At 33.6% G+C, this 12953-nt stretch overlaps 1 protein-coding gene and 1 long non-coding RNA gene across 2 annotated transcripts; both read left to right on the forward strand.

Moving 5' to 3' along the window:
• The first annotated feature begins 1260 nt into the window (after nt 1–1260).
• LOC127715325 (uncharacterized) lies at nt 1261–9538 on the forward strand. The gene is made up of 6 exons (XR_007988296.1): nt 1261–1530; nt 2843–2990; nt 4019–4664; nt 6421–6739; nt 7653–7871; nt 9365–9538. It is a non-coding gene; the product is annotated as an uncharacterized LOC127715325 (long non-coding RNA).
• Nucleotides 9539–10143: 605 nt separating this feature from the next.
• LOC127714046 (heat shock 70 kDa protein 12A-like) lies at nt 10144–11793 on the forward strand. Its single transcript, XM_052219994.1, has 2 exons — nt 10144–10231; nt 11057–11793. Exons 1-2 carry the CDS (start codon nt 10144–10146, stop codon nt 11773–11775), a joined length of 807 nt encoding a protein of 268 aa, XP_052075954.1. The 3' UTR covers nt 11776–11793.
• Nucleotides 11794–12953: the final 1160 nt, after the last annotated feature.

The following is a 12953-nucleotide window of genomic DNA, read 5'->3' on the forward strand; positions in this document are numbered from 1 at the left end:
TGAGAGAAATTATGTTGAAATCATATATTAAGCATTTAGATATCATTTATTATATGATTTATATATTTGTCTAGCTAAATTACTATTTTGCACATCGATGGCACTACGAATACAAATGTATTTTTTGCTCTTCTTAAATTGCCATGTCACCTCAATATGTCCTCTAAAACCAGTAGAATAACATACCAACTTTCGTTTTTGCGTATTCAATTTATTAGTTTCATATCCAAAATATGGATGCAGTGAAGGAGCTTAATGTATAATTTCTACAAAAATAACGCTTAGTGGACTCCTTACGATGCAATTATCTATATTAACCCTGAGATAAACGAACTGAATGGCGAGCGTCTATTATACATGCTTTTCTCCTTTTATTTTTATATAGTAACAAAATGAAAGCTGCTAAACATTTTGTTGCGGCGATAGATATTGGTACTGCATATTCTGGATATGCATTTTCAACTAAAAGTGAACCTAACATTATTTACACGAGCGAATGGAAGAATCATGGTTTGCAGTCTTATAGAGCTCCAACATCCGTTCTTTTAAATCAAAACAAAGAATTCCTAGCTTTCGAATATGACGCTGAAAACAGATACATGGTATATCGGACGAGCCTTGAACACGATTCGGACGATGAAGACAGCGAGGAGGAAAAAGATGTACTGTATTATTTCAGAAGATTCAAGTTGCCACTTCTCAAAGAGGAAAGAGGTATGTAATACTAGTGTGTTGTGATTGGAATTTGTTCTCAAATTTATAATTTTTGGAAAAAGAAAAAAAAAGACCCACCTATACTGTTAAAACAAACTGTCCCCTGTTAATTAAACGTTTACGTTAGGAGGATGTCTTGATCAATAAGAATTTTCATTTGTCACCATGTTATGTGTGATGCACTTACGCAGTCAAACGTATTGCCATATTACACTTATTGATAATGCATGTGTGTTTTGCTTTGTATAAGCAGAAACTAAGTTTTTCCTGCATAATAGTTCTTGCTCCTTCTTAATTAGTTACATTCGCTAACACAAAATCACAAGGCTATAAAACCTGACGAGAGTGAATGACCTGGTCGGCATAAATTGAGACCCGAAACACCCGACTAGGAAGGAACTGACATATACTCGATTATTGAAAAATATATTATATTGAATTTTACTGGATTAGTATTTGACATGTTTATATAAAATAATTGGAAACAAAGTACAGTAGTCAATCTCAAAATGAACTATTAGAAATAATTGTATCTATAGAGACACATTTTAGCTGTTATAATATGGAAAGTTTCAGATTTATTTTCACTCATTTCAGTCAGTAGATATGGATTCTCTAATAAAAGACGAGTCAGGAACAAAGATGAAAGCCTTTGATATTTTCACTATTGTCATTAAATACCTCAAAGAACAAATTATTGCAAAATTGAAACAATCGTGTAGAGACATTCGTGCAGAAGAAATACATTATGTGATAACTGTTCCGGCTATATGGGAAGACAAGGCCAAATTGTTCATGAGAGAGTCAGCGAAAGAGGTTATACTTATTTGTTTATGTATCATTTCTACAAATTAAAGATACAATTTAAACCAAAAAGTTCCCTTTTCATGAAAATGATCTTAAATCCATTGGATGTTGGATGTATACTGATTGATATTTTAGTTTTAGATGCATGATATTTTATTAGTTGTTATTGGCTTTAAACTAGTTGTCAGTAACTGCGAGTACTCTCAGATCTGTACTTGGAGTCGTTTTATTGTGGGGATGTATAAGTACCCTGACACGTCCACTCTGTGTTTTTGTTAGATGTATTTCTGCTTTGTATCGAACTGATGAGTTAAGCCCTTTTCAGCGGATATTTATAGTTTGTAAAGGCGGATGATACCTAGGTGACATAAACGCTAATAAGTCGAAGAGAAACTGACTACGACATGGTTATGAGATAATCGCGATCCCCTTACGTAATAAACATTTACACAATAGACATTTACACAATAAACATTTACACAATAAACATTTACACAATTAACATTTACACAATAAACATTTACGCAATAAACATTTACGCAATAAACATTTACACATTTATGCAAAAAACATTTACGCAATAAACATGTACGCAATAAACATTTACACAATAAACATTTACACAATATACATTTACACAATAAACATTTACGATATAGAATGTAAAGAAACATATATTTGATTTTCAAACACATGTGCAGTAGTCGAACATTTCATGTCTTTGCTCCCATTGGAAACGTTTGCAGTTTCTCTATGGGAATTTTTGAAAAGTTTTGTTCAGATATGAAATGAACAAAAATGTTGTATATATTATATATACTTTTTCAAAAATAAGTTTTAAGTTGTATAACTTTAGTAAAAGACGAAAATAACACGTAGTAAATTCCGAAGCCCCTTTTCTGGATTTTCCTCCACCGGGAACGCTTTAATCCAAACAAACGAAAGACAAGGATGTAGAAATACCATAACTTGTGAAGAGCTATAAGACGAAAAAAATGACCTTTATATAAAGAATAGCCAAATTCATCTCAGGTGACCTTGCCTAAACATGCTAAAAGATTTAACAATCTTTTAGTCTACCTCCTTCAAAGTTTACACCCAGATTTAAAGATGTATTTTTTTAAATGTGTGCATTTTTCCCTTTAAAAGTGCCCGAAAACTACCGAGTAGTTAATGTAGCAATACATAACACTAGCTCACCAATGATTAAATAAACCAATACACCAAAATTAAACAGCACACTATTATCAATTTGTGTGGCGTATTGTGAAGGAACATGCAAATCTTTGAGATAAAGATGTTTTGTGAATGTATTTTACAGGCAGGAATAAAAAGAAACCAGTTAACAATTGCACTGGAGCCAGAAGCAGCGTCTGTGTATTGTCAAGAATTGAAGATAGATCGAGACATAAAAAACAATATTACTTTCTCAGAAACAATCATGAAATACGTTGTGGTGGACCTTGGAGGTAATTACAAATCATATTTAGTAGATCCTACACTGAATCGAAACATTATTGAATCTTCTTCTTGTATGTAACAGCCAAAATATCTTCTTTTCTGTTCCCACTTTTGTTATAAATAACAAATGCCATTGCTGATTTATTGAATTAGCTAACTCTTTTAGGATTGGGGGATTTTTGGAATTTTGAACAAATAAACTTTGAAGATTTGTAGAATTAATGAAACGAAGGTTTCAGACTTTGAAGATGCATCCAAGAGAAAATATTCCTTTTCTGTTTTGTGATATGTTTACAATAGTCTTTGAACTTGAATGAAAAGTTGCAATTGCAACCATCTGTCCTTTCAATGGCATGTCTACATCCAGCACTTGCTCCCCTTGTCAGTAAAAACATTGCTTATATTAATTCTTAAACTAAAGGGAATGTAAAATTTATCAATACAATCTCACAAAATTCACAAATATTTCGATGAGGTTAAAAAGGTTTTTCATGCTTAACACTGACATATTTACTTTTATTACTGTTGTCCTCTTATTTATCCACTGGTTTGTTGTTTATATCTAAAACTAAATATTGAAAACATTCTAAAAGGTCATGTTAAAAATCCAAAGTCAAATTTTACTTGTATAGGAGGATGGAAAACAGTTATTCACGTGGTGGGAGTATATAGTAATAGCCCGAAAACAAATTTGACAGTCGCAAGGAGCAAATGTAGGATCCTATAAGATTTTAAAATATTTATGGACATCAAACATCGCAAGTCAAAGATATTGATGCAAATCTCTTAAAGACAGCAGCTTAACATCACATGGCACATAACTTCACATGACAGACAAAAGCTCGTGCTTTTGGAATTTGCTACTCTTCTGTTTGCAAATTTTTATACTGATGACGATTTCGAGCTTGGCCATGTTGCTCTCTGGTTGTATTTTGTTTATTTCTATTGTTTGGATGCTTTTTCATTGATGTTTACCTCAGTAATGTCCTTGTTTTGGGATGTTTTGCTTCTTACAGATTCTTTTTTTTTAATTTAGGTGGAACATCAGATATAGCAGTCCACCAACGACAGCCAGATGATATTCTGGAGGAAGTTGTTCCGCCAAGTGGTGGAGCTTGGGGTGGTATTGCTGTTGATGATGTGTTTCTACTATTTTTGGAAAATGTATTAGGTACAACAGTAATGAAGGACCTAAAGCTAACAGAATTGGAGGACTACACTGCACTTATGCATGAATTTGAAGTTAAAAAACGATTGATCAAATCAGATACGACTTCAGACATAGTTATTACAATGCCTGTCGGTCTTTTGGATATCATCAAGAGACACTGCGGAGGAATAGATGCAGCTATAATGAAATCCAAATATGGTGGTTCCATTTTCGTCAGTGGTCAAAAATTCTTTATAAACCAACAAAAGTTTAGAGAACTGTTTAAGCCTACTATCGACGAATTATTAAAATAACTTGACCAACTTTTCCATCATCCGAAAGTTTCAGACATACAAGATATCATAATGGTTGGCGGATTTTCAGAATGTGAACTTGTACAAAGAGCAACGAAAGATAAATTTCCTAAAAAGAAAATAATCATTCCTGACGAAGCTGGCCTTGTAGTTCTTAAAGGAGCCGTGTTATACGGTCATCAGCATTTATACGGTCATCAGCATAAACTAATACGCAGGTAGGTTTATGTTGTTCTATGGTAAAAAGGAAGCTTTCTGATGGTCCAAACAAGTAATTTCATTTTTACTTATATGCAGATCAAGAGTAAAAAATCTGAGGTAATAACATAAATCCATACTGAGAGAGACTAGGTACGCAATCTGGGTAAGTTAATCCTGCTAAGATGTAAATCATTGTTATGAGCTACATTCAAAGATTGTATTTTGTAGATACTAAAATTTAGATTGGAAATGGGAAATATGTCAAAGAGAGAACAACCCGACCAAAAAGCAGACAACAGCCGAAGGTCACCAATGGGTCTTCAAGGCAGCGAGAAAATCCTGCACCCGGAGGCGGGCCTCAGCTGGTCCCTAAATAAAAATGTGTACTAGTTCAGTAAAAATGGACGTCATACTAAACTCCAAAACATATAAATGAACTGAAATAGAAAAAAAACATACAAGACTTACAAAGGCCAGTTCTTTTTCAATTTTTCAAATCGAACTTTGAATGTTGAAAATTAAAGGTTAATTATTAAAATCCTAACGCTGATTATTGAAAATTAAAGGTTGAATATTTAAAATCTAAAGTAGTAAAAAGGTCAATGGTGAAAGTTTAAAGTTAGAAATAGAATGAAGAATGTTGGAAATCGAAAATTTTAAATTTTAACATTGCATGTTGAATGATGAAAACTGAATGTTGAATGATGAAAACTGAATGTTGAATTAAATGCTGAAAATTAATTGAATGTTGGAAATAGAATGTTGAATATTTTAAAGTTGAAATTTAATGTTGCATGTTGAAAATCGAAAGTTGAATGTTGAAAATCTTATTGATAAACGTTGAAATAAAATTTAGAATGTTGAACATCGAATGTTCATAGTTTAATATTAACTGTTGAAACAATAATGGTGAACATTTTGTAAGCTGAAAGTTTAAATTTTGAAATTGAATGTTGATATAAAAAAGAAGATGTGGTATGATTGCCAATGAGACAACTCTTCACAAGAGACCAAATGACACAGAAATTAACAACTATAGGTCACCATACGGCTTCAACAATGAGCAAAGCCCATACCGCATAGTTTGATATAAAAGGCCCCGAAATGATACACTCGTTATTCGAAAAATCTGTATTTTTTTATAATTCATTTTGAAAGATTTATGGAATATATCATTTTGTTTGAACAGTTTCAGAAATATAGATTTAGTGTTTTCGTCGATAATATCTTATTCAGTTTCAAATGTCATGACAGACATTTTTCGGTCTTTCTATTGTAAATTATTTCCATTTTACCTCCATACGGTGGTTGAACAATAATACGCACCAGGGAAAATAACTATTTTGCGAAAATGTAAAATTTTAATCACATTAAGTGTGCACAATAGTAATGTCCGGTAAAGGGACAGGAGTTGCAAACCGACAGCCATTATAATAATATTTGCATCGTAGAAATTACAAAATTCATTTCCGCAATGTGATGGACAAATAAAATGGAGAATGGAAATGGGGAATGTGCCAAAGAGACAACAACCCGACCAAAGAGCAGAAAACAGCCCAAGGCCACCAATGGGTCTCCAACACAACGAAAAAATCCCGAACCCGGAGGCGGGCTTCAGCTGGCCCCTAAACACAAATGTGTAGTAGTTCAGTGCAAATGAACGTCACACTAAATTCCGAAACATATAAATGAAAAAAAATAATAAAAAAAAAAAAAAAATCCTTAACTTATGTCACATCATTCTTATTTTTAATCATTTTAATCTTTTTACAGTGAGGCCATTGATGCAGCGAAATTATTTGTGGCGGCAATTGATTTTGGAACTACTTATTCAGGGTATGCATTTTCAGCTAAAAGTACGCCAAACGACATATTCACATGCAGTTGGCAAAAGAGTACTTTGGTGTCCATGAAAGCTCCAACGTCCATTCTTCTCGACAAAGAAAGAAACTTTGTGGCTTTTGGATTTGAAGCCGAAACTAAATAACTTGACAGCCTCGAAAATGGTGATTCTGATTCTGATGACGAGGATAGTGGTCCTAAAGATGTGTATCATTACTTTAATCGATTTAAAATGATGTTGCATAATCAGGTATCATTTTATAACTTTAAAGATAATTTACTTATTTTTATGGTGCAATATCGTAGTCATAATAACAAGTGAAGTCTTGGTAAATATACAATATATGTACATTGTCGGAAAATATAAAATGTATTTGTACGAATTTTAGAAATAGGACAAAAGGCGAGGCTTGTATTTCCGACCATGTACATATATTGCTTTCATCCTGCAGTTTAAACCCGACACTTTAACCTTTAGTTGTTTAAATCCAAATAGTTGTCTCGGATTTTTTTAAAGAAATCGACAAAGGTTTAATGCGGACCGCGTAGAGGACCCCAAACTGAACTGCCGAGCAAAAGGAAATACTCACATGACCGCGTGCTCGACATGGAGAGGGGTTAACTGGAGACTTTATTTGTACAAGTGCATATAAAGTAAACAAATATTATAGTAAGTTGGTTGCAGGATACACCGTACAGGTAAAAAATCGATTCTGTGTGTCAAGCTGTGCAATTACGTTGTTGCGTATGCTTATTTTTTAAACGTCAGAAACTGCTGCACGGTAAAAATTTAACATTTACCTCAAACTAAACATAAAAAGCTAAATTCAAATATTCCTTGGTTGATAGGATTCAATTATCATAGATTTATTTCCAATTTATTTGTGTCATTGGTTTGCTGTACTCTCCTTGGTCTCAAAACAAATTGCTCTTTCAGCTGCTAAAGTAATGTGCACTTTTACAGCAAATAATGGTAATTCCGGAAAAAATATAGGTGCCTGACTGCCGAATAGAAGCACCGCAAGCTGTCGCTTAAAAAAACAAAAAAAAAAACAAAAAAAACGTCGTACGATTTACGATCACTAATGATTGTACACTCCGTTAAGGTTAACAGCTTTTTGTGCAACACTTGTTGCTTATAACGTATATATAATTTTTTACAGACGGTGAATTTAGACACGACAATTAGAGACCAGAACGGTTTGCAAATGAAGACATTTGACATATTTTCCTTTGCAATCAAATACCTGAAAGACCAAGCCATTGGAAGGCTAGTCAAAACACTTAAGAATGTGGAAAAAAATGATATTCACTACGTTCTTACTGTTCCGGCCATATGGGACGATCAGGCAAAAATATTTATGAGAAAAGCTGCTGAAAAGGTACGGGTTACTTATATATAACAGGTGTGAGGTCACATTACTTCAAGGATCCAATGATCCAATGACACTAGTAACCAAATTACATTTAGAGGTAAACATGAATTTCTTCTACTATAAACGATATGTCAAGATCTTAATCATCTGAAGTGTAAAAAATGTTGCGAAGGAATTACATATTAACTATCACAGACTTTGGACAGGTACGTGCATATGTGAGAGTTAAGCTAGTTTCTCTGTCTACAAAACTATTTGTATATAAAGAAATACAATTCCTTGGGTTCAAAGGACCATGTTCCTTATGTTGGTTATCTCGCCTACAAAAATGACAAGTTGGCTTACATCTGCAAACCAACGCTACCATAATGCAGATTATCCCGCGCACGTCATAGTTTAATTGGATGCGCAAATTGCGTACTAATTATCGTTTGCCAAATTTATTCAGGAATAAAATTGAGAATGGTGCGTAATTCGTGTAATTTTGTAAAGACTACACCACATAAAAAAATAAGACCAAAATATAGCAAACTATAAAGTTGAGGTGTGATAAGGATATCGAATAATCAATGCCCTTCTACACCATTTATGCATGCGCCGGATACAGGTGGAAAAGGTAACGTGTAACCATTGCCGAAACTCGGACCGACATCTTACACTCATCAGGTCTTGAACTTAAATAATATGAAAAAAAAGGAAATTTAGTATGATTACCAATGAGACAACTATCTACCAGAGTTCAAATAACGTGAATGTAAGCAAATAAAGGCCACCGAACAGCCTTCAACAATGAGAAAAACCCATTACGCAATAAAAGTCCACGACAGGAAAAATGTGAAATAATTCAGACGAGAAAACTAAAGGCATACTTTATAAAAATTCAATTTACGAAAAAAACAATAGTATAACAGACATGAACCAACGACAGCTACTGAATTCCATGCTCCTGAACAGGCACATAAATAATGTGGCTTGGGTATACACAAAAACAATCGTCACTAAGCACCGATATACAAGTACTCGCAGGTAAGGAAAGCCAGTTCAAAGCCTATTGCAACTAATAAATAAACATAATCTTCCAGACTTATGTATCAATAAGTACATATCCAACGGATTTAGTGTGAAAACGTCACACAGTCTGCGAAACGCATGACCTTGGTCAATGCAAAAATGTAGTAAACATAGTCGACAGGAAGAACATTATCATTTTACACTACAAATTACTCAATACAATCAAAGTTGGTTTTTGACCGAAACAATTTGTGTACTGTAACTTATAAAATGTTACATTTTTATTCTGAAACTAATTTTCAAAAGAAATAAAGTATTTTTTCTTTCTCTTCTGAAACAAATATCTTTTTTGAAGAAATTTAGAATCAAATAATCCAACAAAAAATCCCATGCTGATCCTCCTTTCAAAAGATGTAAGGTCCATACTTTCTAGTGTTTATTTATTATTATTCATTTAAAACCAACCAACGCCAGTATTATTTTTGTAGGCAGGAATAAAAGGCAAAGATTTGACTATAGCTTTGGAACCAGAAACAGCTTCCATTTATTGCCAGGAATTGCGGACAAACAGGGATGGCAATTCAAACAAAACCTTTTCCGAAACAATCAAGAAAGGCACTAAATATGTAGTAGTAGATCTAGGAGGTTTGTTAAAAATGCTATACTTATTCATTTATTAGATATCATATTTTTAAAAATGGACAATAAAATGGCAAATAACAACCGGTCGTCGTTTATATCTGATTTGTTTAGTCATTTAGCACCAATGTTAGCTGGCACTGGTCAAATCAATCCAAAGACTTGAACTTTTCCGCTGAGCATACGACACTTAGGAGTAAGAGCAGTCCTGCGGACTGTCAACTTGTGAACAAGCACGTCAAAAATCCGGCTCAGCCTGTCGGTCTTGTACAAAGCAGAGTTTATCTTCGTATCACATTATCATGTTTTCGTCCTGAATATGTATTTAATTTGCCAATGGACGTTAAACATCCATCCATCCATCTATCAAATCTTAGTTGCACAAATAAGATACTTTTATATTGGCATTTTTAAAAACCTCCAAAATCAACTTATTTACATGTGAGAACACTGCACCGATGGTTTAATTTATCTGTGAAAAATACACTAGCAATGAACCGCCTCAGTACTGTGGGTTCAATCACCAGCCAATTCAACCAAAGACAAAAAAATGGTATTTGCTGCTTCTTCGCAAAGCATGGCACATTTTTGAGATAGAGCAATAACTGTAAGCCTCGGAGTCAGAGTTATGGCTCCTGGTGGAGAGGTATGTTTGGTGCTACATGTAACTGTTACCTGGTGTACTATCACGATACAAAATTCGGATAAGCTTGTAGGTTAAGTACAATGCAGGTTTTTTTTTATTCATATCATATTAGCATGTTCTTGCCCTAATATTCAAGTAATATTTGCCACTGGACATTAAGAACAAATCCATCCATCCCACTAGCAAAGTGAAGGTACATATGGATCTTTATTTGTTCATTCATCTGTCCGTTTATTATATATCTCTATAGCCATTTATTGGAGTTTCTTCAAATTTTAAGAAAATCTCAATACTTTATGACATTGTTTACCTCTGTTATATTTTTTAAACTGATCGTTTTTGAAGTTTTTCATAGCAAAACAAGGACCAAATCATATTTGAAATATGACGAATGAGATAAAATAGTTAAACATGCTGTTATTGCTTTATTTTTGAATGTGATATTGACATGCTTCACCTAAATAAAACTTACAATTTTTTATGCTTTTGAATTAACTTGGCTACTGTCTTGACTAAATTAAAATCCTTTCTTTCATGTTTCATTTATTTCTCAATATCGGACTGTTTTAGGCGGTACAGCTGACATGAACGTCTGCTAGATGATTCCTTAGAGGAGGTGCTCCCACCAAGTGGAGGAAACTGGGGAGGAACGGCTATTGACCAGGCTTATATAGAATTTCTGCACTCCGTTTTTACTACTAAAGTCATCAAAGAACTTAAATCCGACGAATTGGAAGACTACACTACCTTGTGCCATGAATTTGAAGTAAAAAAGCGGTCAATAACGTCAGAGTTAAAGACGGATATAGTCATTACATTGCCCTACTCTTTGGTTGAGATAACGGTGAAACACTGTAAATCGGTGCAGTCTGCCATCACGCAATCATCTTATAAGAATCAGTTTCTTTTTCCACGCCTCAGAAACTTTTTGTCAATCCTGAAGTATTTAGAAAACTCTTTAAACCAACTATAGATGCCTTATTCAAACATCTAGACAAACTCTTTAAGGATCCAAATCTCTACGACCTCCATCATATCATAATGGTAGGGGGATTTTCCGAATGTGAGCTTGTTCAAACGGCAATGAGGAATAAATTTCCAAATAGGAAAATCATTATTCCCGACGAGGCTGGACTAGCAGTTTTAAGAGGTGCCGTTTTATTCGGACATCAACCAAAGAAAATAGGAAAACGAATATTGAGGAAGACTTACGGAATACAAAGCTGGCCTGAATGGGACGCTGAATTACACCCGGAAACCAAAAGAGTGCGAATTGATGGAGTCGATCGTTGTAAAGATGTCTTTTATAAATTTGCTGTCAAAGGTGAAAAAGTAGAAGACGGACATTCTTCTGGACAAATATTTCAGGCGTTAAAAACAGACGAAAAAACCCTTGAGTGTACAGTATACATATCCGATGACACTAATCCTAGATATGTCACAGATCCCAGTTGCCAACGCCTCGGGAATCTCGTTGTCCCAATACCTCCCCTCAAAAAAGGAGAGACTCTTGAAATTGAAGAAACAATGATATTTGGTGGAGCTGAACTCTTATTCAGAGCAAAGAATATGAAAACGGGTGAAATTTGTGAAAGTCAGTTTGAACTATATTAGTGAATAAAAATTTGAAGCTATTGTATACTATATACACACTGCGATTGACCTATTTCAGTTAATTTTCGAAAGTAATTTCCATTGTAAATAAATGAGTATTTATATAACAAGTTTGTCCATGGAAAATGTGTAAAGTTATATGAAACGAGTTTATATAGTAGTTATACTATTGAGAAAATTATTGAATTATTGTATGCATACTCGATTTTAAAAAATTATTACGAACCAATAACGTATAATTGACAAAATATATTTCATTCAGTGATTGTTGATCGCAAACTGTTTATATTCGGTTATGTTGCCGAAGTTTACCGGAATGTAACATTGATAAACAATCAACTCAGAATCATAAAGCACGTGAAAAAAAAGTGAGCTGATAGAGCGATGCTATATAGTTTTTAAATATTCCATGCGTTCCCATTTGTTTATTAAACTTTGCCATAGCAGTTATTCAATGATTTGGTGTATTGAATTATAATTTCAGAATTTAATTAACACCTTTAACCTTCCAGTGCACGTTTATTCGTATCGTTTTTAATCACAGTATTTCTTCGCATTTTGTGCTGTTCGGTGCCGAAGTTCTGACGAGAGGTCTAGTGGGTAAGATAACTGTATACAGAAAAATAAAATATGAATGTATAAAGGCAAATTAGAGTACGAGCAGACAATAATTCAATAGCAGAACACAAAACATAGTTATTCAATTAGACAAAACAGATCTAATATATTCGTTCAGTGTATGTTTACTTGGTTTTATTTATATGTCTTTTGATTAAGATAAGCCATTTCAATTGGTATTTTATAGTTTGTCTTTCTATATTGTGATGTAACACTTTTGTTTCAGGTTGGGTGAAGGTTGGCGCCTGTTAAAAGATTTAAATCCGCAGCATTTGTTTGCACCTGTCCTTAGTCAGGAACATGTTGCTCATTGGTATTTCTCGTTTCTCGTTTTTGATATAGATTAGATCGTTGGTTTTCCTATTTGTATGGTTTTACACAAGTCATTTTGGGGCCCTTTATTGTTTTCTGTTTGATGTGAGCCAAAATTCCGTGTTGAAGGCCGTACGTTGACCTATAATGGTTTAATTTTACAAATTGTGACTTGGGGGAGAGTTGTCTCATTTGCACTCATGTCACACCTTCTTATATCTATCAACTTTATAAAGGTTTCATACATG

This window comes from Mytilus californianus, unplaced genomic scaffold, assembly GCF_021869535.1.
Source record: "Mytilus californianus isolate M0D057914Y unplaced genomic scaffold, xbMytCali1.0.p SCAF_9, whole genome shotgun sequence".
NCBI classification, from domain to species: domain Eukaryota; kingdom Metazoa; phylum Mollusca; class Bivalvia; order Mytilida; family Mytilidae; genus Mytilus; species Mytilus californianus.

Bases quoted from the DNA above. Each gene is read 5' to 3' on its own strand.
- LOC127714046 (XM_052219994.1), top strand. From the start codon at position 10,144: ATGGCTCCTGGTGGAGAGGTATGTTTGGTGCTACATGTAACTGTTACC. The intron at 10,232-11,056 runs GTTAAGTACAAT...TCATCTTATAAG, and splicing joins AAATTCGGATAAGCTTGTAG to AATCAGTTTCTTTTTCCACG.